We start from the raw sequence: 28000 nt of genomic DNA, 5'->3' as shown, positions 1-28000 counted from the left end.
TGAAATTAAATAACTTTTCATTTTCTTTCTCGTACAGAAAACGGTGAAGTTAAAGTGTCACTAGGCTGTGTATCTCCACTGGAATTTAGCTACAAGATCTTCAAGCTTTTGAACAACAGCAGAAGTCAGGTGGACAAATCGTTTGGGATACTCACAGTCCATGAATCTAGCATGAACCTACACTTTTATTCACCATCAGCCGGCCAGTTCGAGCTGATGGTATTTGCAAAACCCAGTGAAGACAAAGATCCCTACAAGTGGGTTTGTTCCTACCAAATTGATTGCCCACAACCAAAACATCCACTTAGGCTGCCTGAAAACCCTTTTCATTTTTGGGGGCTACATCCAAGATCAAAAGACTTGGGAGTAACCAATTGTAGCCTCAGGGAAGACCTGATTTTTGCAGAACATGGTCGTTTGACTTTTACTTTTGAAACATCCAGACCTTTGTTGGCCATGTTCCAGCTAATTCAACCAGAACTCTCGGAACCCTTCAGTAAGAAATGCCTAGTTTCCCAAAGACAAGACAACCAACTGGGATGTCATCTTTTATTACCTTTTTGGGGATATTACAGACTGTCTTTATTTGTGAAAGACCAGGAAGGAGACAACTTCCAAAATGCTGCTAACATGTTCATCAACTGCAAGAATCCAATTAACCACAATGAGCTGTTCCCGCTGAACCTCAGCGTTCACTGCGGACCTGGAACCAACTCTAAGCAAAATGGTCTCACCAGCCCCAGTCATGTTTGTCCCATTATAAACACAACTACTGGGAAGTGCAACATCACCTTCCATACCTTGTGGGACTTGGAGATTTTTACTTCTCTGGAAAATAATAGATTGAATAACAGTTTGCATTCCTTGGACCGATACTGTTTCATAACACACCTAGAACATAAGATAAGTCTGACTGTCCATCTGCCAGAGTCAGGACATTATAAGCTCAGCATTTTTACAAAAAGGAAGGAAAACAAGGATTATTCCCACGCCTGTGATTATGTCATTCAATGTGCATCCACTAATCGCTTACTCCCTTTCCCCAAAGTTTACAACGCTTGGGGTCATGGCTGTATCTTACTGCAGCCAAGATATGGACTCCTGCATGCGGAAAGTTGGGAGAACTTTAGAGTGAAGATCCCTGGAGCTTGTAAGGTTCTTGTTATCGGGCCTGTAAAGACAGAACTACAGCTGACAAAAAATAAGATCTGGGAGGGGAAGGTTTTCACTGGCACTCCAGGGACACTCCTAAAAATAGCAGTGAAGTTCACACCAAGTGCCACCACAATGGACATTGTGATGTCATTTAAGACCCAGATTATATTAGACAATGAGTCCTCAGGGTAAGAAATAAAAGCATGTGTCTATTATTCATGAGGACTAAATGGATAGCACTGAACTTTGTATTGCTAAGGTGCTGGGTTAGGTTCTCCTCAAGGGCACTAACTGCATGGAGTTTGTATGATTTGTTTGTGTGCTTCCCAGGGCTTTTTTTCTCAGAGAATAGGTGCAAGAATTCCCCCTAGCTGGGTCACTCCTTGTCTCCACCCCCTACCCACCCCCGAGCATGTCCCCTGGGGTTCCACCCTCTATCCACCTTCCAGTACCGACTCTTTAAGAGAGTACAGAATCAAGTATAATTTTGTGGTGCTAAATACATTGTATGGGATTTGTTAATGATAACAAGAAAATCAATAAAATGGATTTTCTGCAGTCAGCAACAATAGATTCCCCCCAGCACCAATAGAGCCCCCCAGTAATAGATGTCCTCCAGCAACAATAGACCCTCCAGTAAAAGATACTCCCCAGCAAGATTAGATCTTCTACACAACATTATACCCCCGCCCCCCCCCCCCCCAAGTAACAATGGGCTATCCTTTACAAAATACCACCCCAGCAACAATAGATCCACCCCTGCAGCAATAGAACCCCGGCAATAATAGATTTCCCAGCAGCCAGCAACAATAGATCTCTCCATCAACAATTCACCCTCCCAACCCCAACCTAGCAACAATAGACCTCCTCAACAACAGAAGACCCTTCACAAAATAGATTTCTGCCAGCATCAATAGACCCTCCAGCATACCCCAGTACCCCTTGCCATTACATCTATTCAGTGCGGAAAGGTGCCGGAACTGCGTTACCCCATGTTCCCACAAAAAAAAAAAAGCCCTGCTGCTTCCAATCTCAAAGTACGGTGATAACTGTGTGTAGATAGGATCCCTAGATTGTAAGCTCCTTTGGAGTCAGGAAGAGACATGAGTGGCTCAGTGCTCTCTTTAACCACTTCAGCCTCGGAAGATTTTACCCCCTTCCTGACCAGAGCACTTTTTACAATTTGGCACTGCGTCGCTTTAACTGACAATTGCGCGGTCATGTGACACTGTACCCAAACTAAATTTCCGTCCTTTTTTTTATTTGATTACCTCTGCGGCTTTTATTTTTTGTGCTATAATCAAAAAAAAAAGCATCAATTTCTGAAAAATATATGTATTTTTTACTTTTGCTATAATAAATATCCCCCTTTTAAAAAAAAAAAAAAAAAACGAATTTCTTCATCAGTTTAGGACAATATATATTCTTCTACATATTTTTGGTTAAAAAAAAAATCGCAAAAAGCTTATATTGATTGGTTTGCACAAAAGTTATAGTGTCTACAAACTATGGCAAAGATGTATGGCACTAAACGGCGATTCATCAATCATTTAATTGCTCTTATGATCTTTCAATGCTGTAAGTGCATTTGTTTTTAACCTTTTCAATAAACAAAGCAGTATTTCGTATTATATACATCTCTCTCTTCATTGGTATACTTTATACCACCACCATGGTAACCTGGTAATCGGAGGAGAAGGAAGGAGACAGTCCCATTCATTGATGCAGGATAAAGACCTTGCTGTTTTAAATTGATTTGCTGGTGAGTGGGGACCCAGGAGTGGAGCACAGATTGGCATAGAATTCTCACAAGCAAGAAATAACTACGTTTGGCACTTTATCTGCTTCGGTGGACTTTCACTTATGATTGTACAATTATGAACTTTATAATTGCTCAAGCACTATTTATATATTAGTTTGTTCATGTAATATTCATTGAGAGCCGGTCATACTCGCATGTCATTCGAATTGGATTCAGGGAAAGCCATATCCAATTTGCACATATGTGAACCCTAATGCCGCGTACACACGATCGGAATTCCGGACAGAAAAAGACAGATGAGAGCTTTTCATCGGAAAATGCGACCGTGTGTATGCTCCATTGGAATTTAGCTGTCCGAATTTCCGCCAGCCAAAAATTGATAGCATGTTCTCAATTTTCCCGACGGAAAAACTTTCTATCGGAAATTCCGGTCGTGTATATGCAATTCCGACACGCCAAAAATCACGCATGCTCAGATTCAACTACGAGACGGAAGCTATTGGCTACTGGCTATTGAACTTCCTTTTTCTAGTCCCGTCGTACATGTTATACGTCACCACGTTATAAATGATCGGAATTTGGTGTGACCGTGTGTAGGCAAGACAGCTTGAGCCGAATTCCGTCGGAATTCCTTCGGGAAAACCATCAGAGCTTTTTCCGACGAGAATTCCGATCGTGTGTACGCGGCATTACAATCCTTTTTCAAATAAGTACCGTGGCACCTGGGCCTCATAGTCATTACATCAACTGCTATGTGCTATGCTCTGTAGGCTTTTGCCTTGGAAGGAACACCCCAAAACATTGCATGAATGTGGAAGAAACAAGTACTGTCCGTGATACTTTTTTTGTTTGCACTTTGTTTGCATTTTCATACAATTTTTCAGGACAAGCTTTTGGGGTATGTCCCCTTTATCAAGGTCTAAGCAGTACTGCTTGGACCTTGATACAGGGGGCACACCCAGTGGTGTATTTTGGTTTTGTGCTGACTAGTCAAGACTAAAGTCGGGTGCCCCCCCTCCCCCATGTGACAGGTCCACTATTTCTATATTAGTTTGTTCATATAATATTCATTGAGAGCCGGTCACACTCACATGTCATTCGAATTGGATTCAGGGAAAGCCATATCCAATTCGCACATATGTGAACCCTTACAATCCTTTTTCAGATAAGTACCGTGGCACCTGGGCCTCATAGTCATTACATCAACTGCTATGTCTGCAGGCTTTTGCCTTGGAAGGAACACCCCAAAACATTGCATGAATGTGGAAGAAACAAGTACTGCCTGTGATACTTTTTTTGTTTGCACTATCATACAATTTTCAGGACAAGCTTTTGGGGTATGCCCCCTTTATCAAGGTCTAAGCAGTACTGCTTGGACCTTGATGAAGGGGGCACACCCAGTGGTGTATTTTGGTTTTGTGCTGCCTTAGTCAAGACTAAAGTCGGGTGCCCCCCCCCTCCCCCATGTGACAGGTCCTCTTTATGGAGAGATCTGGGATCTATAAGACCCAAAATCCCTCCTCTGCACCTAAAGCATTCAAAACACCAACCAGTGTTTTTGAATGCTTTAGATTCTTAAAAATTAGTGCTGATGTTCTCCGGGTAAACCGGAGGTGATGTCATGTGATCACTTCTAGTTTACTGTTTCGAAGATCCTGGCTTTGCTTGGCTGTCCAACCAGCCAGATGGGAGAGCCTGAGAGAGGCAGGAAGAGGTGGGTGTCCCCTTCCCTGCTTGTAATAGCAAATTCTGCCTGGGAACAGCGCCACCCCCCCCCCCAAAAAATGCCACCCAAGGCAAACACCTTATCTGCCTCGCTATGCCCCTGGGCACACCCCAGATCTCTCCATAAAGAGGACCTGTCACATGGGAGGGGGCACCCGACTTTAGTCTTGACTAGGGCAGCACAAAACCAGAATACACTGCTGTGTGTGCCCCCTTCATCAAGGTCCAAGCAGTGCTGCTTAGACCTTAATAAAGGGGGCATACCCCAAAAGCTTGTCCTGAAAAATTGTATGTTAGTACAATTAAAAAAAAGTATCACGGACAGTACTTAATTGTTTCTGTCGCAGGTGCACTAATAGGGCTACATTCACCTCAAGCATGAAGGTGGAAGAAAACTGTTAGAGGAACATGCATGCATGTCAATCAAGGTAAACAGGTCTTGGGTCTTTGGTCAAGAACACACAGAGATTTTCTTCATGTCATTGACCAACACATGCAGAATTTTCATCCATGCGAAATTAGAAGACAGAAATCTGTGACACAAAAATAATGATAAAAACAAAATTAAAGATCGGCATCAGAAGCTGAGTTTTCCCGGGGATGTTTTCCTCGTTAATGAGTTTCCTTTGAATATTTAAACACAGCTGAGATTAAAAGGCTGATAGAACTTCAAAGGGGGAGAGATAAGAAAGATAGTAAACACAATCCCCTAACCTTTTCTGAGTAAGCGAAAGTCAGTAAACTGTTTTTGTGAAGTGGAACGAAACAGAAAAAAATAAGTGGGAAACAGTATGGAGTAAATTTTCTTAAATTTTAGGTTTATACATTTCACATGGTTTTATATCTCATTTTAATGATATAAAATAAAAATATGTAGGCGCCTGTTTAGGCAGTTTCCAGCCTGGGTGCTCAATGCAGACCTCCATGTCTGTCACATGTGCACAGATGGCGGGTTCGAAACCCCACTACCCGACACCTCTTATCAGTATTTTTGATGACCCCTCTCCATGCCTGGAGCACATTCTCTTGCAGGACGCTGCATTTCCACATTTCAGATTAAGACTCAGCAGGTCCAACTATACTACTGGGGCAGACCTCCATGTCTACCACATGTGCACAGATGGCAGGGTTCTAAAACCCCACTATGCTATCCCCCTGAGCTGTATTCCTGACAACCACTCTTCGTGCCTGGATACATATACACTTTCTTGCAGGACACTACGTTCTCAAAGTGGTTTCAAGTTAGGGCTCAGAATGTCCCATGGGACATGGGGGGCTCAGGTCACCTAGAACATGTTCCATTAAGTGGTCTAACTCTCACTACCAGGAGGGCAACCTCTTCCCTTAACCACCACCAGCTCCTAGGGCAGTGATGGTGAACCTTGGCACCCCAGATGTTTTGGAACTACATTTCCTATGATGCTCCACTACACTGCAGAGTGCATGAGCATCATGGAAAATGTAGTTCCAAAACATCTGGGGAGCCAAGGTTCACCATCACTGTCCTAGGGGATCAGGATTGTACTAATTACTTCAAGTTATGCTCCCCTACTATTGGCTGCACTTTACAAATATAATCTCTTAGCCCCTGTACACACGGTCGGAGATTCCGACGGAATGTGTCCTATCGGACTGTTTTGTCGGATATTCCGACTGTGTGTGGTCTGCATCGGACTGTTTCCGTCGGAATATCCGACGGACCAAGTTTTCCAACTTGTCGGTAAAATTTTCTGACAAAATGCTCCTATCGGACATACTCCGATCATGTGTAGCCTACTCCGACGGACAAAGTGCCACGCATGCTGAGATCAAATTCCTAGACCAAAGCTATTGGCTACTAGCCTGAACGTAGTCCCGTCATAACGAAATAACGTCATCACGTTATGTACAATCAGATTTTCCGACAACTTAGTCCGACCGTGTGTATGCAACATCACTTCCAGACCTCTTCCGGAATTAATCCGTCGGAAATTACTCCGACGGATTTGGTTGTCGGAATCTCCGACCGTGTGTACAAGGGCTTAGCCTTCCAGCCTAGAATATTGTGAGTTTAAAATTGCTATTATCTGACCATTGCAGTCATGCATCCACTGTAAATGCTAAGAATTATAGCACCCTCCTAGCATAGGTGCTAAGCAAATTTAGCTATGGCTCCTTTGTATTCAAGGGAGCAGTAATTGTTTAGTTTGGCCTGTTCCGGGTTTTACAGGTTGGGAGTTTGATTGCTTCCCTCTGCCTCTAGAAGAAGTTTCAGAGCATAGGGTGGGAGATTCAAAGTGCCCAGTCTGATTATTTATCTGGTTCCGGCCAATCCCTTCCAATCCCTGGAGTGGAAGTTTCCAGAAGGGAGCCGGAAAATGGATAAATAGTGAGAGATACTGGAAAGCAGATTCCTTCTCCCTTGGAGGGTTCCAGAGGTGCCAGTGCTGCAGTCAGAAGCCTATGAACTTGAACAACTGCTTGGGGAGGCTACAGCAGTGCAAGGATCTAAGGCTCAAATGAAAAATGAATGCAGAACCACACCACCAAGGATCCAGTCCTGAGAGGCGCCGTCTCGGCAGCTATTCTGGGGACTTGTGAGTAGTTACTTTAAGGTGATCCCTGAGACCTTGTGCTGGACTCTGCAATGAGTAACAATAGTTGCACACCAGTGCACGGTAGCCAGATGCCCAACATTTGCCCCTTAGTCCATGGCTGAGGGCCCTTAGACTGTTCCCAACCACTAACAACTGTTAGGAAAGACTGTCCTCTGAACATGCTTCTGAAACAGCGCCTGAGTGTTTTTGGAGTATTATATGCCATGTCTCTCTCCCTCCACATTGAAGTTCTCCAAGCAATAATCTTTAAAAAGACATCCCCTAGACCAGGGATATGCAATTAGCGGACCTCCAGCTGTTGCAAAACTACAAGTCCCATGAGGCATAGCAAGATTCTGACAGCCACAAGCATGACACCCAGAGGCGGAGGCATGATGGGACTAGTTTTGCAACAGCTGGAGGTCCGCTAATTGCATATCCCTGCCCTAGACTGTTTACTGAAGCCAGTGTGAATGGGCTTTTGCTGGGGTGGATGTGCAGTCTCTGTGCTATTTGGGAAAGATCAGGTTAAATTCAGCGACCCTTTTAGGAGTAGTGCATTACTGACTTTAATGCACACACTCAGGAGGCTTTTCTCATTTTCAAGATTCACTTGGAAACGTTAGTAGCAAACACATGGCACATCACTTGAACAACACTAGTAAGAAAACTTAGTTTCTATGAGAATGGTAGGAACTGTTACAAGCATATGGTAAGGTACCAGGTACATACTTATAAAACACTTACAATACTGGTCCCATTGTATACAGTGCCTTGCGAAAGTATTCGGCCCCCTTGAACTTTTCAACCTTTTGCCACATTTCAGGCTTCCAACATAAAGATATACAATTTTAATTTTTTGTGAAGAATCACCAACAAATGGGACACAATTGTGAAGTGGAACGAAATCTATTGGATAATTTAAATTTTTTGAGCAAATGAAAAACTGAAAAGTGGTGCGTGCAAAATTATTTGGCCCCTTTACTTTCAGTGCAGCAAACTCACTCCAGAAGTTCAGCGAGGATCTCTGAATGATCCAATGTTGTCCTAAATGACTGATAAATAGAATCCACCTGTGTGTAATCAAGTCTCTGTATAAATGCACCTGCTCTGTGATAGTCTCAGGGTTCTGTTGAAAGCGCAGAGAGCATCATGAAGACCAAGGAACACACCAGGCAGGTCCGTAATACTGTTGTGGAGAAGTTTAAAGCCGGATTTGGATACAAAAAGATTTCCCAAGCTTTAAACATCCCAAGGAGCACTGTGCAAGCGATCATTTTGAAATGGAAGGAGTATCAGACCACTGCAAATCTACCAAGACCTGGCCGTCCCTCTAAACTTTCAGCTCAGACAAGGAGAAGACTGATCAGAGATGCAGCCAAGAGGCCATGATCACTCTGGATGAACTGCAGAGAACTACAGCTGAGGTGGGAGAGTCTGTCCATAGGACAACAATCAGTCGTACACTGCACAAATCTGGCCTTTATGGAAGAGTGGCAAGAAGAAAGCCATTTCTCAAAGATATCCATAAAAAGTCTTGTCTAAAGTTTGCAACAAACCACCTGGGAGACACACCAAACATGTGGAAGAAGGTGCTCTGGTCAGATGAAACCAAAATCTAACTTTTTGCCCACAATGCAAAACGATATGTTTGGTGTAAAAGCAACACAGCTCATCACCCTCAACACACCATCCCCACTGTCAAACATGGTGGTGGCAGCATCATGGTTTGGGCCTGCTTTTCTTCAGCAGGGACAGGGAAGATGGTTAAAATTGAGGGGAAGATGGATGCAGCCAAATACAGGACCATTCTGGATGAAAACCTGTTGGAGTCTGCAAAAGACCTGAAACTGGGACGGAGATTTATCTTCCAACAAGACAATGATCCCAAACATACAGCAAAATCTACAAAGGAATGGTTCACAAATAAACGTATCCAGGTGTTAGAATGGCCAAGTCAAAGTCCAGACCTGAATCCAATCGAGAATCTGTGGAAAGAGCTGAAAACTGCTGTTCACAAAGGCTCTCCATCCAACCTCACTGAGCTCGAGCTGTTTTGCAAGGAAGAATGGGCAAGAATTTCAGTCTCTCGATGTGCAAAACTGATATAGAAATACCCGAAGCGACTTGCAGCTGTAATCGCAGCAAAAGGTGGCTCTACAAAGTATTAACGCAAGGGGGGCGAATAATTTTGCACGCCCCACTTTTCATTTTTTTATTCGTTTAAAAAGTTTCAAAAATCCAATAGATTTCGTTCCACTTCACAATTGTGTCCCACGTGTTCGTTATTCTTCACAAAAAATAAAAATGTGATATCTTTATGTTTGAAGCCTGAAATGTGGCAAAAGGTTGAAAAGTTCAAGGGGGCCGAATACCTTCGCAAGGCACTGTAAGACTGGGTTCACACTAGTGTGAATTGGATGCGGCGGGTTCTCTGCATCCAATTCGCAATAGCAGGAGATTGTGAGCGGCTCTCTATGGAGTCGGTTAACATATCTCCACAGCGGCTCCGGTGCGATTTGCACAAGAACAATGTGCGTCTTTTGGTCCGTTCCAGGTCCGAATTCTGACAAAAATTTGGGCTGAAATCGGACCGGAGACAGTGAACGAGGATGCACAGGACTCCTACTGTGAGCAGCTACGTGTGTCACAAGAAGAGTGCTGCAGTACCCCCCTTACTTGTGCATAGTAACCTTTTGAATAGGATTTCTATTCCCACTTTTCCAATTATACTCCTGAAACCTCCTTGCTTGCCCCAAAGAGAAAATCTTACATCTGCATCCTCTAAGCACTAGATCCTCTCATTCCCTTTTCCTCTTGGGTGCCATGCAGAAATGCCTTGCTGAATAGTTGGGGTGCAGACAGGCTCCCTTAAAGGGATAGCTATGTGCATTTCTCCATGATGTTTCATGAAGATGCTGCCTCCCTGCTCTCTTTGCTGTGAGACTCCCTATAAAATTGTGTGCTGTATATCACATCTGCACCAAAATGGCAAATCTTGTAGGATTTCAGTGTCAATCACAAGCATTGGAGTCCCCAAGATGGCCGCCTGGAGCCTACTACAAAGGTCAACTGCCAGCCTTAAGAAGCGGCAGTGCCCCTTTTCAGGTCAGCATACATACTAAAGCACTACACCTGGCTACAGGCTATATATATATTGGTTTTGGCTAGAGAGGAGAAGGATTAGAACACATGTCAGGTTTTAATTTCTGTCTGTAACCCTGTTAGTGAGATTCACCCTCTCCTTTCGTCCTGTTTTACATTATCACTGAAAGTGAAAGTAGAAGAAAACCCCAAAATTGTGCTGTCCCAAGAACAGTAATATAGGGAAAACCTTCCAATGGGGACAGTAGTTCTGCTGACCCTGGTAATAAACAGGGATTCCCTCACTTTTGATGGGTTTACTCTCACTTTTTGTTTTGGCTATGGGGCAGGAAGTGAGGGGGGGGGGGGGTAAGAAAATGTGACAGAGAGCTACCTGTAAAAATAATTAATGTGCAATAAATTATTTTTACCTGACTAAAAAAAGGACATTTCTTTTTCAAACCTGATCATAATTTATATATATAAAGTGGGGAAAATAATGATTTGATCCCCTGCAGATTTGCAAGTTTGCCCACTTACAAAGAAATGAAGGGTCTATAATTTTTATCATAGGTGTATTTTAAATGATAGAGACAGAATATCAATCAAAAATCCAAAAAAAAAAAAAACACACACATGTTATAAATGGAGTTGCATTTCAGTGAGTAATATAAGTATTTTAAACCCTACCAACCAACAATAATTCTGGCTCCCACAGACTGGCTACAGTAGGTGCTCATGTGGAACACAGATTAGTCCTGTCAATTTAGAAAGGTGCACCTAATGACAACTTGTTATGTGTATAAAAGACACTTGTCCACAGAATCTCTTTCTTCCATTCAAACCTCACCATCATGGGCAAAACCAAAGAGCTGTCAAAGGACGTCAGGGACAATATTGTAGATCTGTACAAGACTGGAATGGGCTACAAGACCATCAGAAAGAAGATTGGTGAGAAGGAGGCAACTGTTGGAGCGATTATTCACAAATAGAAGAAATACAAAATAACCATCAATCACTCTTGGTCTGGAGCTACATGCAAGATTTTGCCTCATGGTGTAAGGATGATCATGAGAAAAGTGAGGGATCGGCCCAGAACTAGTCTGAGAACAGTCTGCGTTAAAAACAGGGGTTTAGTTAGCATGCATTTGCAAGCACGTGTAAGTTGTAAGGCCTCTTCACGGCATCCTGTGTATGCTTACAGTCCTAAATGCTACTGAATTTATGAGTGTCTCCACAGTGGGAATTTATGAGTGTCTCCACAGAGTGTCTCCACATGCATTCAATGGATAGATGAGGGGCAGGTAGGCCTGGAGGCAGCCCAATCCCTCTTAAAAGGAGCACACTGGACACCTAGCACGTAGTAGAGTGCAGCTGTTGTGGAAAATTTTATGAAGATGTATTGGATGTATTTTAATATGTATTATCATAAGTCTCCCTGTGTTCGTTCTCCCCCAGCCCCCTCTAAAGAGCTGACTGGGGCAGACTGACGCTGGTTGAGATCCGTTAGGTAGTGGATAACTTCCTGGGATTAGAGAGAGGTGTTTGCAAAATGTTAATAAACTGCCCCACAGTTACAGCTGCAGCTACCAGGATGTGATACACATCCAAAATTCAGTGCATATAAAAATAAATGTGGCTGCGCTACCTACCCCACTATATATAACCGACTGATAATATCACTATTTATGGGCAAAAAGTGAAAAAAAACAAATAATTACAATTAATTGAGTGAAGTCAACTAATATCAAATTAATAAACCCCAATACATCTAGAAAAATTCATATACAATCAAAATTATGTACTTATATGTGAATAAATAATTATTGAATAAATTAAATAAGAATACTCAAAAATAAATAATAAATTAATATGATTAAGATAAATATAGTGATTAAATTACAATTATGTATATACAATAAATAAATACAGTGATTAATTAATTATAAATAAATTAAATAAAAACCCAGTGACAAATTAATTAAATAAATGAGGAAATATTATACATAAAAAAGGTGAACCAATAAACCCACAACCAATGAGAAAGAGTCCAAACAAAGTCTTTGTAATAAAAGAAATATCTCTTTAAGGGGGTGCCAATCAACCGTGCGATCCACCTTCACCAAGCCAAAAACCGTGAATCATCAGTGAGAATGCACGCTTACCAGATAGCGGTATGTAAACGCTCACTAATCATATCACCCGAACTGCACCAATCCTGAATCTTATTGCAGAGATACTTCCGAAAAGATCATGGAGATTTTCATATAAGCAGGCAGTGGTTAAGATAATAACTCGAAAAACACAAAGAAAGCCTCCCATAGTGTAAAACAGGCGGATAACTTTATTTAAATAAACAAATTATACTCACAAACATATGAGTAAAAAAGCATGAATGCCGGCCGGCACTACGCTGACCTTCTGAGTGAACGGGCGTTCACTGATGACGTAAGTGACTGTGTTTCCCTACATTGCTACACAGGCTGGATAGCCTGGGCGGCTTAGTGGGCCGGGCGCTGCCTCGGGAGGCCCAGCCCACTAAAACGCAAGGGCCATAATCAGTGGGCAAAGGCACAGATGGAACACTATATCGGAGGGAGGGCATGTAAAGGAGCAAACACATCTACAAGGGGAAAAAGACATAAAGAATATATAAGTAACCAATGGCAAAGATTGGAAAGGAGGACAAAGGCATAAATATACAAAAAATATGGCATATATAAGTCTATTGACAAATAAGGAGAATATACTCATATATATATAATAATAATAGTTTATTTGTACATGTTATCAAATTGACCTAAACATATTGGACATATAACCATAGATATTGAATATACATAAATCAATTCAAATAAATGATATTAATAATATATAAAAAAATATATACCGTATTTATCGGCATATAACACGCACTTTTTCCCCCTTAAAATCGGGGGAAAGTCGTGGGTGCGTGTTATACGCCGATCCCCACTGTCTGTGAGGCAAAAAGACTGAGCGCCGTCGAAAAAGACCGAGCGCCGCCAAAAAATACCGAGCGCCGCCGAAAACGTCCGAGCCGTCTGCTCGGCTCCTCTCGTAGTCCTGCCTCCCTGCTGTTTCTGGAGCGAGCGCTGACGAAAAAGACCGAGCCGACTCTACTGTGTACTCGGCTCGGCTTGCAGTCCCGCCCATACTGGGTGGGACTGCGAGCCGAGCCAAGCCGAATACACAGTAGAGTCGGCTCGGTCTTTTTCGGCAGCGCTCGCTCCAGAAACAGCAGGGAGGCGGGACTACGAGCGGAGCCGAGCAGACGGCTTGGTCTTTTTCGGCGCCGCTCGGTCTTTTTCGGCGGCGGGATATTTAAACATGGGCAAGGCTGCAAACGGCGCTGGGCGAGCTGGAAATGACACTGGCAAGCTGCAAATGACACTCTGCAAGGCTGCAAACAGCGGTGGGCAAGCTGCAAATGACACTGATCATTCTGCAATGATGGACAAGGCTGCAGATGCACACTGATAAGGCTGCATTGACGGGCATTTAAATGTAAGTTTTTTTTTCCCTTAAACCTCCCTCCTAAAACTTTTTTCCTTAAAATGCCCTCCTAAACTTGGGGTGCGTGTTATACGCCGGTGCGTGTTATACCCCAGTAAATGCGGTAGATTTTTGTTTTTTTTACAACAAAACAATCAAACTGTTACATGTTTAAGGCAATATATTCCATGATTATCTTCCTTGGCCCATAATGATAAACAAAAAATTATACATGGCTGTTAAAAAGCTTACAGTAAAAAATATGTAAATGGAAAGAACAGATCAAAAGGCACTATACTGCAGGGGTATCGTTATTATTTCTCAATTTCCCCTGAAGAAAAACCCTCTAAAAAAGGTTTAAAACAGATAGTCTCCTTTAACCCCGGAGGTTGAGTGGCCTTCAGTCTATGGATCCATCGGGATTCTAGCTGTAACAGGGCCTTATTCCAGTCCCCGTCCCCTGGGATCTGGGTGTATGCAATCCAGAATGAGAAACGTAACTTTGGGAAATTTGCCATTATGTACTATGCTGGTATGTCTCCCTAAGGGGAGATCAGGATCGCAAGTCTGCATACTCAAAATATGTCTATATGCTCTACGCCAGAATTCCACTTTTGTTTTACCGACGTAGAAGCATATACAGTCACATAATAGTAAGTAGGCGTCCTGCGATTAGCCGTTGGGCAGTCTTGGGTTTTTCTGAGTATACAAATATCGACAATAGTGGCATTTGCCACAAATGAATGTCCCTTTATATTCACAATGCATCTTAGATGAGTCATCACGAAACTCACTACTGACCACTTTATCTCTAATGGATGGCCCACGTCTAAAGGTAAAAATAGGTCTGGTAAGGACAAACTGTTCCAAAGTTGAATCTAAAGATAGCAAATGCCAATATTTCTCTATAATCTTTCGAATTTCCTTATGTTAGTTGTTATATTTTGTAATAATTCTAGCTGTACTCACGTCTTTTTTGGGTTTATTTAAGTATAAAAGATCTTTTCTTGTTTCAAAAAGAAGCTTTTTTAAACGCCCGTTTTAAGCAAGTATGGGAATATCCCCGCAAGAGGAGCCTATCGCGGAGTTTATCTGCCTCCATTTTATAGATATTGTCATCCGTTCAATTACGCCTTATTCTTAGGTATTGACTATAGGGGTTAGAGTCCATCAATGGCTTGGGATGAAAACTGGTAGCGTGCCAAATCGCAATACCAGCGGTAGGCTTTCTATAAAGCTTGCTCATGATGGACCCATTTTCTCCCCTATAGATCTCTACATCTAAGAACGTAATTCGATTTTCATCAAAGGACATGGTTAATCCTAAATTGAATTCGTTCTTATTCATTCTCAGAAGGCATTCCTGTAATGACTCACACAGTCCGTCCCAGGCGATGAACACGTCGTCGATGTACCGGTACCAACATACTATATGGTCCGTGTACATCAACAAGGTCTCATCGTCCAGGAATGATGATTCCCACTCCCCCAGGTACAGGTTGCCGTATGACGGGGCACAACATGTCCCTATCGCCACCCACTGCACCTGGAGGTAGTGGGAGCCATTAAATGAAAAAACATTATGTTCCAAAATAAATTCAAGGAGAGAGAGGATGAATTCTCCATATGCCGGATCTGTATTTTTCTCATTATGTATCACATGCCTTATTGCTGCCATGCCCTTCCCATGAGGACTCGAATTATACAAAGATTCAACATCTATTGTCACTAACAGAGCGTTGTCTGGAATATGTAATTGGTCAATAATTTGTAAAAAATGAAGTGTGTCTTTAATATAAGAGGGCAGGGCAGCAACAAGGGGTTTAAGAAATTCATCTACCAATTGACTTGCATGCTCGCTGATGGCTCCTACACCTGAAATGATCGGTCTTCCAGGTGGGTTTCTGGCATCCTTGTGGACCTTAGGTAGTGCATAGAACACTGGTGTACGTGGGAACCCGTTTTTAATGAGCTCCCATGTCTGTTTAGCAATCGTATTGTTTGTTTAGGAAGTATCAACAAGCACGACAAATTCTTGGTTATATTTTTTTACTGTATCGGCTGGAATCCGGCGGTACCATTCCTGGTTTCTAAGTATCTTATTGCACATATTGACATAAAACTCAGTGTCCAAGACAACAATATTCCCGCCCTTATCTGCTGGCTTGATTGTAATTTTTGTTATTCATGGAGAATTGTTTTAGAGCAGCATTCTCTTTTTCATTTGTGTTTATTGGGCCTTTATTATATTTTTTTAGCTTATCAAGGTCGCCACCAACTAATTTGAGGAACATTGCTGCATTCGGACACGGAGGTGGACAAAAAGTAGACTTTTTCTTTAATGATGACTTTTTGGGAGTTATAATGTCATCACTCAGGGGTTTCAATTTGTTTCAATATTAGAGAGAGATCCACTTGATCAATTAGATCAGTTGGATCACTATCCTCCAATAAAGACACCAGTTGATCCATTGCTTGAGTTTCTTCAGGGGTATATTTAGTATTAGATCCTTGTTTGTAGAATAACTTTTTCGTATCCTACGAACAAAAAGTTGAAGGTCTTTGTAGACCTCAAACACATCAACATTCTGATTGGGACAGAAATTAAGGCCTTTTTTGAGTATATTTAATCATTCATTTGAGAGTTTATAAGAGGACAAGTTTATTATATTAAAATCAGAACAATGTTCTTCCATTGGGGTCACAGGTACTACAGTGCTACCTGGGTGTATGTGTTGAGGTTGGTGAGTAGGGGTTGAGTACTTGCCAAGATCTTTTCTAAAAAAAGACGGATCATTGCAAATTGTGTTAAGGGAATCAATAGTGGAGATGTTAGATTGAGGAGTATATACTCCTGTGGTGGCCTGTGATGTAGAGGTGGTGTCACTAACTTTAATTTGATTTTGCAATTGAGACGTGTTGGAAGCCTGGGGTGGAAGATTGTTTGATGTACTCCCAAACTGGGGTTTATATGGTGTGTCAAGGGTCTCTTTTTGAGATACCTGTCCTTCGGTAGTATCACCATAAAATTGGCCATAAAATTGGGCAACGTCCTCAACATATGTCACATGGTAATGAGCCAGAGACTTGCTGCATAAATCATGCAAAATAAGGATTGACCGCATATTTTCCTTCCCTGCTGGTGATCTAAATTGATATTAGACCTGCACGGAGATCTTTACTAAATGTTGCACGTGGTATTCATACATTTTTAATTACATTTTAATTTTGAATAAGTAATTAATTGCACAGCAGAGATGGGACTGATAGAAAATGTGCAGCTTATTACATCTATTGCCTTACATTAGGAACATACGGGCTGGCAATCCTTGATATCACTTGGTGAGCTCCAGGAAGACCACTTACCATAATGTCCATATTGATAAATAAGTACTTGTATTAAGGCAGAAAATGAACTCTTGGAAAACGTTTAAAAGGTTTGGCATAGAATCATGAAATTCCTGTATCCAATCCATCTTCCACCTCCTGATTAACTCTGTAGAAGCCAAAGTGTTCAGCTTACATGGGGGGGGGGAGACTAGCCTAAGCCCTTGTACACACGGTTGGAGATTCCGACTGAATGTGTCCTATCGGACCGTTTTGTTGAATAATCCGACTGTGTGTGGTATGCATCGGACTGTTTCCGTCGGAATATCAGTCGGACCCAATTTTCCAACTTGTTGGAAATATTTTCCAACAAACTGGTCCGATCGGACCTTGTCCGATCATGTGTAGAGAATTCCGATCGGACAAAGTGCCACGCATGCTCAGATCAAATTCCTACACCAAAGCTATTGGCTACTAGCGTGAATGTAGTCCCGTCGTAACGAAATAACGTCATCACATTCTGAACGATCGGATTTTCCAACAACTTCGTCCGACCGTGTGTATGCAACAGTTTCGGACACAATCCGTCGGACAAAATCCAACGGATTTGGTTGGCAGAATGTCCGACCGTGTGTACAAGGGCTAAGTCTATGCAGATCTGAGACACACATTAATTCAGCTCTACATTCATTAATACTTCATTGAATGTGGGGTTTTTTTTTGCAATTCAAGCAGTGAAATATCTAAATTTACTTGGTACTAGCCTCTTGCAGTCACAGCTCAGTATGTACAGCAGGGCTTATATCCTCCTTGATATTTTTCGTGTTTTGTTGCCTCACAACCTGGAATTAACATGGATTGTTTGAGGATTTGCATCATTTAATTTACAGAACATGCCCACAACTTTGAAGATTTTTTTTTGTTTGATGTGCATAACTATTCAGTCCCCTAAAGTCAGTACTTTGTAGAGCCACCTTTTGCAGCTATCACAGCTCCGAGTCACTTTGGATAAGTCTCTATGAGTTTGCCACATCTTACCACTGGGATTTTTGCCCATTCCTCCTTGCAAAACTGCTCCAGCTCCTTCAAGTTGGAACGCTTGCTAACAGCGATCTTTAAGTCTGACCACAGATTTTCTATTGGATTGAGGTCTGAGCTTTGACTAGGCCATTCTAACACATTTACATGCTTCCCCTTAAACCATTCAAGTGTTGCTTTAGCAGTGTGTTTGGGGTCATTGTCCTGCTGGAAGGTGATCTTGCTGTGCATTCTGGGAGAGGGTACTTAAGGTACTGACATCACGTGCTTCTGGGTTCAGATCCAGAAGATATTTCTGTCTGTTTAGTCCTGGTCCTCCTGACCAGCCCCCATGGCTCTCTTGGCCTGGGTGCAGATCCATCCAATTCCGAGTCTCGGGGCTGGCTGGCCCGAGGCAAAGTAACTGGAAGGAGGATTCAAAGGTGGTCCGGTGCCGTCTCATCTGTGGAGAGGCCCAGCAACTGGAGAAGCAACCAGGGGAGGACTCTTCGGGAGAAGGCCACGCACAAGGCTGGCTTCTCAGAAAGAGCCTGGAGGCTCAGTTGAAAGACACCAAGCGAATCTACACTCATACGGTATCACCGGACCGGCTGCAAGATACTGGTACCGTATGATAGCTCTCTAAATTTATCTACATCCTTCAGTTACATCAAGTCTGTGGCAGAGACTTTGTTCACAAGTGTTCTACATCAAGTCTGTGGCAGAGGCTTTACTTTATTCAAACACTCTATCGGCTGCTAGGCCTAGTGAGAGGAGGTCTATGCGGTAGCAATGAGAATCCAGTTGTGAGTGGCAACTCTCTGGATTTCTATATTGAGAGACTTCCTATCTTTTGAAGTTCCAAGAGTACCTGAACTTCCTACCTAACCCTCTACCCTTCATTGAGAGACTGTTCTGTCTTCTTGTTGTCCAATAAAGATACCAAAAGTGGATCCAGTGTGAGTTTCTGCAGTTCTTTGGGCCAGCTACCTCTGGAAACCCATAGACATACACAAGGTCAAGAAGGTAACGGTAAGCCCAATTAAATCAGCTGCTCCTTCGGGGCTCAGTGCTACACATGTAATAGAAGTCAATGTAGAATGAATTATCTTCCTTTCCATTGACTTCTATGGGGAAACTCGCATTGATATGCGAGTGCTTTGGATTACAAACTTTCTCCTGGAACGGAATATCCTCGTAATCCAAGGTTCCACTGTACTTCCCTACAAGATCAGTGAACATTCAGTTATGGGTGAAGTCTGGTGGTTTTGAAATAAAATATTTCCACTGTTACACACCAGGAAAGTGACTTCTATGGCTCAGTGCAGATTTCATGCAGCCAAGTAGGATGAAACAACATGACCTGGAGAGATATCAAAGCTGAAGACAAGAATGTTTGTGCCCCTTTTAGCGCATGCTATTCAGCTGTGTTTAGTTGAAGAATAATTTACATTTTAATACATTTTTAAAATGTTATTTTAATTCATTTTAATTTTTAATTTAAATTTTTTTATTGAATTGTTATTTAACCACTTCAGCTCCGGACCAATAAACACCTTAAGGACCAGAGGTCTTTTTGCAATTTCGCACTGCGCTGCTTTAACTGGTAATTGCGCGGTCATGCAATATTGCACCCAAACGAAATCTGCGTCCTTTTCTTCCCACAAATAGAGCTTTCTCTTGATGGTATTTGATTGCCTCTGCGATTTTTTTTTTTTGCGATATAAATGGAAAAAGAGCGAAAATTTTGAAAAAAAAAGATATTTTCTTCTTTTTGTTATAAGAAAAATCGAATAAACTAAATTTTAGTCATACATTGAGGGCAAAATTTATTCAGCCACATGTCTTTAGTAAAAAAAATGTCAATAAGCGTATATTTTTTGGTTTGCGCAAAAGTTATAGCGTCTACAAACTAGAGTACATTTTCTGGAATTTACACAGCATTTAATTTATGACTGCCGATCTCATTTCTTGAGGTGCTAAAATGGCAGGGCAGTACAAATCCCCCCCAAATGACCCCATTTTGGAAAGTAGACACCCCAAGGAAATTGCTGATGGGTATGTTGAGCCCATTGAATATTTATTTTTTTTGTCCTAAAGGATTGAATAATGACAAAAAAAAAAAATTTTTTACAAAAAGTTGTCACTAAATGATATATTGCCAGGGGCGGACTGACAACTCATGGGGCCCCCGGGCAATAGAAGATCATGGGGCCCCCTTGGTCTCCACACTCAAGCCAAACCTGCACAGGGAGACACTGGAGAGAGAGAACATACACACAGGGGGACACCAGAGGGAGAACGCACACACGGGGGGACACTGGAGGGAGAACGCACACACACACACACGGGGGGGGGGGACACTGGAGGGAGAACACACACACACGGGGGGGGGGACACTGGAGGGAGAACACACACACACGGGGGGGGGGACACTGGAGGGAGAACACACACACACAGGGGGGACACTGGAGGGAGAACGCGCGCACCCACGGGGGGGACACTGGAGGGAGAACGCGCGCACCCACGGGGGGGACACTGGAGGGAGAAAGCACACACACAGGGGGGGGACACTGGAGGGAGAAAGCACACACACAGGGGGGGGGGGACACTGGAGGGAGAACGCACACACACACACACACACACACACACACACACACACACATGGGGACACTGGAGGGAGAAGGCACACACACAGGGGGACACTGGAGGGAGAAGGCACACACACAGGGGGACACTGGAGGGAGAAGGCACACACACACAGGGGGACACTGGAGGGAGAAGGCACACACACAGGGGGACACTGGAGGGAGAAGGCACACACACAGGGGGACACTGGAGGGAGAATGCGCACACAGGAGGACACGCACACAGGGGGACATGCACACAGGACACACACTTACACAGCACAAAACATGCACACAGGACACTTCCACAGCACACAGGGGGACACGCACACAGCACAGGAGGACATGCACATGGGAGGACATGCACACGGGAGGACATGCACACAGGACACATACTTACACAGCACAGGACATGCACACAGGACACTTACACAGCACACAGGGGGACATGCACACGGGAGGACATGCACACGGGGGGACATGCACACGGGGGGACATGCACATGGGGGGACATGCACACAGGACACATACTTACACAGCACAGGACATGCACACAGGACACTTACACAGCACACCGGGGGACATGCACACAGGGGGACATGCACACGGGACATGCACACAGGACATGCACACAGCACAGGGAGACATGCACACAGGAGGACATGCACACAGGGGGACATGCACACAGCACAGGGGGACATGCACACAGGACACACACTTACACAGCACAGGACATGCACACAGGACACTTACACAGCCCACCGGGGGACATGCACACAGCACACAGGGGGACATGCACACAGGACATGCACACAGCACAGGGAGACATGCACACAGGAGGACATGCACACAGGACATACACACAGCACAGGAGGACACTGTGGGATGGAGGGACCCGGGGCCCATGCATCTGTCTGTACCGCGCCGCCCCCCCCCCCATCGCGTGTGGCGGCCCTGGTGTCTCGGCTTCACTCACCGAGTCACTGGATGCTGAGCCTGAGACACATCTAACAGCGCGCTGCTCCCCGCCGGCCCCTCCACTCTTCTCGTCTGTCCCAGGTCAGGTGATGTCACGATGCATACAGTACAAGCACCTGGCCTGGGATGGACAGGGGAAGGAGGGTCCGGCGGGGAGTAGCGCACAGTTAACAGTGTTATTATCTGCATCGCGGGCGCGGCATGTAATTCAGCCGCTGCAAGTGGCCTCTCATATGGCCGAGTCCGGGCCCCTAACGTCCGCGGGCCCTCGGGCGGCGCCCGAGTGACCGACTGGTCAGTCCGCCCCTGTATATTGCTCACACATGCCATGGTTATATGTGGAATTGCACCCCAAAATATATTCCGCTACTTCTCCCGAGTATGGGGATACCACATGTGTGGGACTTTTTGGGAGTCTAGTCGCGCACGGCACCCCGAAAACCAATCACCACCTTCAGGATTTCTAAGGGTGCAAATTTTTTATTTAACTCCTCACTACCTATCACAGTTTCGAAGGCCATAAAATGCCAAAATAGCACAAAACCCCCCAAAATGACCCCATTTTGGAAAGTAGACACCCCAAGCTATTTACTGAGAGGCATGTTGAGTCCATGGAATATTTTATATTTTGCCACAAGTTGCGGGAATATTACAAACTTTTTTTTTTTTGCACAAAGTTGTCACTAAATGATATATTGCTCACACATGCTATGGGCATATGTGAAATGACACCCCAAAATACATTCTGCTGCTTCTCCTGAGTACGGGGATACCACATGTGTGGGACTTTTTGGGAGTCTAGTCGCACACGGCACCCCGAAAACCAATCACCACCTTCAGGATTTCTAAGGGTGCAAATTTTTGATTTAACTCCTCACTACCTATCACAGTTTCGAAGGCCATAAAATGCCAAAATAGCATAAAACCCCCCCCAAATGACCCCATTTTGGAAAGTAGACACCCCAAGCTATTTACTGAGAGGCATGTTGAGTCCATGGAATATTTTATATTTTGCCAAAAGTTGCGGGAATATTACAAACTTTTTTTTTTTTGCACAAAGTTGTCACTAAATGATATATTGCTCACATATGCTATGGGCAGAAGTCAAATTACACCCCAAAATAAATTCTGCTGCTTCTCCCGAGTACGGGGATACCACATGTGGGGGACTTTTTGGGAGCCTAGCCACGTACGGAACCCCGAAAACCAAGCACTGCCTTCCGGATTTAAATATAAAATGCTACCAAAAAAACCTGTTAGCGATGGCAGGGATCAGGCCTGACTCTGCGATCGCTGCAGTTATGTGTTTAGTGTTTTGTAAGTGACAGTGATCGATCGATACTGCACTTGGGTGGGCTGGGCAGAGGGGCAAAACGCAGGTGCTAGCAGGTATCTGGGCTGATCCCGCTAACAATGCGTTTTTTTGGAACCCTAAACTGCTGGGGACGCTAGTATAGATCTGATCAGATCAGATATTGATCTGTTCAGATTCTATAGCACTACGGGAGGTGTATGCTTTGCGTGTGGGTGTTAGCGGTACTGGCACTAACCTAGCGCTGCCTGGGGCGACGCAGACCCTGACCCTAAAACCTAATTGATATCACCCGCCGGGTGATCAGGGGGTTAAACCTTTATTGGGTAATAAATGGTGGGTGCCCTGATGCTATAAAAAACAAACTAACCAGAGTCACCCGTAACACTTATACGGTGATCAGTGGTGAAAGGGTTAACTAGGGGCAATCAGGGGGTTCAAATTTTTATTAGGTAGTATATGGGGGTCCCTGGCGCTATATAAAAACCTGACGGGGAACCTAAATAACTAACTGGCTAACCAGAGTCACCAGTGACACTTATACTGTGATCGCTGGTGAAAGGGGGTGAAAGGGTTAACTAGCAGCAATCAGGGGGTTAAAACCATTATTGGGTAGTATATCGGGGTACCTAGCGCTATAAAAACCTGGCGGTGAACCTAAAAAAATAACTAGCTACCTAGCGACACATGCAGCGATCAGAAAAATGATCGCTTAGTGACACTGGCAAAAGGGGGTGAAAGGGTTAACTAGCGGCAATCAGGGGGTTAAAACCATTATTGGGTAGTATATCGGGGTACCTAGCGCTATAAAAACCTGGCGGTGAACCTAAAAAAATAACTAGCTACCTAGCGACACATGCAGCAATCAGAAAAATGATCGCTTAGTGACACTGGCAAAAGGGGGTGAAAGGGTTAACTAGCGGCAATCAGGGGGTTAAAACCATTATTGGGTAGTATATCGGGGTACCTAGCGCTATAAAAACCTGGCGGTGAACCTAAAAAAATAACTAGTTACCTAGCGACACATGCAGCGATCAGAAAAATGATCGCTTAGTGACACTGGCAAAAGGGGGTGAAAGGGTTAACTAGCGGCAATCAGGGGGTTAAAACCATTATTGGGTAGTATATCGGGGTACCGGGGGGGGGTTTGTGTGCCTGTGTGTACCTACATGTCAGTGTAGTGTTGGTGCACACTTACTATTAGTCTTCTCCTCGTAGTCCGGTCAAAAAGACCGCCCCGAGGAGAATGACATCACTTCCTCCTTCCTGTGTAAACAATACACAGTGGGAGGAAGCTTCTCATTGGCCAGGAGCGATCCAGAGGGGGTGGCCGAAAACCAACGGCCATCCCCTCATCACGGAGCACTCCTGGACCGAACCGGACCGTCGTATCCAGCGGGAGGGGGTCCGATCGGACCCCCCACCCGCTGGAAGGCAGGCACGTACATCTACGTGATTGTGCCTGCCTGTGCCATTGTGTTGACGTACATTGGCAATACGGCGGTCCTGAAGTGGTTAATTATTTAATCGTTTCCCCAAATAAAGGTAAAGCTAAAAATGTTCCATATGTGTTTCATCAAACATACCAAAGTTTCTGTAATATTTTATCGACATTCCACCTAATAGAGCATGCACAGCATATACAGTGCCTTGCAAAAGTATTCACCCCCCAGCCCCCCCCCCACCCTTGGCTTTTTACCTATTACAGCCTTTAGTTCAATGTTTTTTAATCTGAATTATATGTGATGGATCAGACCACAATAGTCTAAGTTGGTGAAGTAAAATTAGAAAAATATATACATTAAAAAAAAATTCAGAAATAAAAAGCCGCTAATTGGCATGTGTGTATGTATTCACCTCCTTTGCTATGAAGCCCATAAAAAGCTCTGGTGTAACCAATTACCTTCAGAAGTCACATAATTAGTGAAATGATGTCCATCTGTGTGCAATCTAAGTGTCACATGATCTGTCATTACATATACACATCTTTTTGAAAGGCCCCAGAGGCTGCAACACCTAAGCAAGAGGCACCACTAACCCAACACTGCCATGAAGACCAAGGAACTCTCCAAACAAGTAAGGGACAATGTTATTGAGAAGTACAAGTCAGGGTTAGGTTATAAAAAAAATCCAAATCTTTGATGATCCCTAGGAGCACCATCAAATCCATCATAACCAAATGGAAAGAACATGGCACAACAGGAAACCTGCCAAGAGACGGCCACACACCAAAACTCACGAACCGGGCAAGGAGGGCATTAATCAGAGAGGCATCACAGAGATCTAAGGTAACCCTGGAGGAGCTGCAGAGTTCCACAGCAGAGACTGGAGTATCTTTACATAGGACGGCAATAAGCCGTACGCTCCATAGAGTTTGGCTTTATGGCAGAGTGGCCAGAAGAAAGCCATTACTTTCAGCAAAAAAAACATATGGCACGTTTTGAGATGGCGAAAAAGCATGTGGGAGACTCCCAAAATGTATGGAGGAAGGTGCTCTGATCTGAAGAGACTAAAATTGAACTTTTTGGCCATCAAAGAAAACGCTATGTCTGGCACAAACCCAACACATCACATCACCCAAAGAACGCCATCCCCACAGTGAAACATGGTGGTGGCAGCATTATGCTGTGGGAATGTTTCTCAGCAGTCAGGACTGGGAAACTGGTCAGAGTTGAGGGAAAGATGGATGGTGCTAAATACAGGGATATTCTTGAGCAAAACCTGCACTGCTCTGTGTGTGATTTGAGGCTAGGATGGAGGTTCACCTTCCAGCAGGACAATGACCCCAAACACACTGCTAAAGCAACACTTGAGTGGGTTAAGGGGAAACATGCAACTGTGTTGGAATGGCCTAGTTAAAGTCCAGACCTCAATCCATCTGTTATCAAGTATGCTTATGTCAGCTCACAACTGATCTTTCACACCTTAATGCCACAAAGACACGATTGGAATTTCGTCCCACAAAAGACCAATGAGGGTTTTTCGTCAGAAAATGGGACCGTGTGTGTGCTCCATCGGTCTTTTGCTGGCGGAATTCCAACCAGCAAAAGATTGAGAGCATGCTCTCAATTTTCTGGTCGGGAAAAGTTCCTATCTGAAAATGCGCTCGTCTGTAGCAATTCCAACATGCAAAATTCCTATGCATGCTCGGAAACAATTCAACGCATGCTCGGAAGCAATGAACTTCATTTTCTTGTCTCATTGTAGTGTTGTACGTTTCCGCGCTCTATAGTTCTATTTCAATACCTAGTAGCCAATAGCTATCATCTTGTAGTTGAATCTGAGCATGCGTGAGTTTTTACGATCGGAATTTCCAAAAAAAGCTTTTCCATCGGGAAAATTGAGAACGCTCTCAAATTTTTGCTGGCGGAAATTCGGCCAGCTAAATTCCGATGGAGCATACACACGGTCGCATTTTCCGATGAAAAGCTCTCATCCTTTTTTTTCTGGCTGAAATTCCGATCATGTGTACGCGGCATAACACTATATTACCAAAAATATTGGGACACCTGCCTTTACACACACATGAACTTTAATGGCACCCCACTCTATGTCCATAGGCTTTCAGACTGAGGCGTTAGCGGTAAAGCGCAACTAGTTTTAGTGGCGCTTTACTGCTGTTATAGCCGCGCTTTTCGGCCGATAGCGGGTCGCTTTTAACCACCACCAGCAACTGAAGAAAGGGTTAAAAATGCCCGAAAAGTCCCGCTGCCAAAGAACTTTGAAGCTGCTTCGGCAGCACTGCCCATCGATTTCAATGGGCAAGGGTGGTGGAGGAGTGGTGTATACACCGCTCCCGAACCACCCCAAAGATGCTGCATGCAGCTCTTTTTTTTTTACGTCCTACAAGTGCACCTCCCCAGTGTGAAAGCACTCGGGCTTTCACACTGGGGTGGCTTGAGAGGCTCTTTTCAGGTGCTATTTTTAGCGCTAGAACGCCTGAAAAGCGCCCAAGTGTGAAAGGGGTCTAACAGCTTCAAGGTTTAGGAGTGTGTCTATGGGAATGTTTGACCATTCTTCCAGAAGCGCATTTGTGAGATCAGGCACTGATGTTACGGGAAGGCTTGGCTTGCAGTCTCCACTCGAATTCATCCCAAAGGTGTTCGATCGGGTTGAGGTCAGGACTCTGTGCAGATCAGTCAAGTTCCTCCATACCAAACTCGCTCATTCATGTCTTTATGAACCTTGCTTTGTGCACTGGTGCGCAGTCATGTTGGAACAGGAAGACGGCATCCCCAAACTGTTCCCACAAAGTTGGGAGCATGAAATTGTCCAAAATGTCTTGGTTTGCGGACGCCTTGAGAGTTCCCCTCCGTTCCGACAGGCTTTCCAAATGAACGGACTTGGCCACACACAATCACACCAAAGTCCGACGGATTCAAACGTGATGACGTACAACCAGACTAGAATAAGCCCTTGTACACACGGTCGGAAATTCCGACCACAAAATCTGTCGGATTTTGTCCAAAACTGGTGTTGCATACACACGGTTGGACAAAGTTGTCGATCGTTCGGAACGTGATGACCTTCCGACGGGACTACGTTCAGCCTAGTAGCCAATAGCTTTGCTCTCGTACTTTGATCTGAGCATGTGTGGCACTTTGTCCGATCGGAATTCTCTACAAACCATCAGAAAAAGTCAGATCGGATTTTGTTGTTGGAAAATTTGAGATCATGCTCTCAAATTATTTCCATCGGAATTACCGACGGAAAAAGTCCGATAGAGCCCACACACGATCGGATTTTCCGACAATATAATCCGATCGGACCGTTTCTATCAGAATTTCCGAGGGCTAAAGAAGTTCATAGCCAGTAGCCAATAGCTGCCCTAGCGTCAGTATTTGTCCGCTGGACTAGCATACATGCAAACGGATTACTCGAAAGGAACTGGGTCCGGCGGAGTTCCGGCTGAAAAATTTGAAAC

The 28000-nt window shown here is 44.0% G+C and overlaps 1 protein-coding gene across 2 annotated transcripts in view; it reads left to right on the top strand.

Annotated features, from left to right (window-relative positions):
* The window catches only part of LOC143975574 (kyphoscoliosis peptidase-like), a 114227-nt gene that overhangs the window by 69996 nt on the left and 16231 nt on the right, over window positions 1-28000 (top strand). The window contains exon 7 of one of the 2 annotated variants that reach the window (XM_077478036.1): window positions 38-2786. The exons of the other annotated variant lie outside the window; for it this stretch is intronic. Within the exon in view, the coding sequence (XP_077334162.1) occupies window positions 38-1347 (1310 nt within the window). The 3' untranslated portion in view covers window positions 1348-2786. Of the gene's footprint in view, window positions 1-37; window positions 2787-28000 lie in introns of those variants that run through there. 2 annotated transcript variants of the gene reach the window in all.

Source organism: Lithobates pipiens, unplaced genomic scaffold (assembly GCF_037356315.1).
Source record: "Lithobates pipiens isolate NorthernLeopardFrog02 unplaced genomic scaffold, aLitPip1_a1.2 Scaffold_13, whole genome shotgun sequence".
Lineage (NCBI taxonomy): Eukaryota > Metazoa > Chordata > Amphibia > Anura > Ranidae > Lithobates > Lithobates pipiens.
This window is presented reverse-complemented; position numbering and strand designations above follow the sequence as displayed.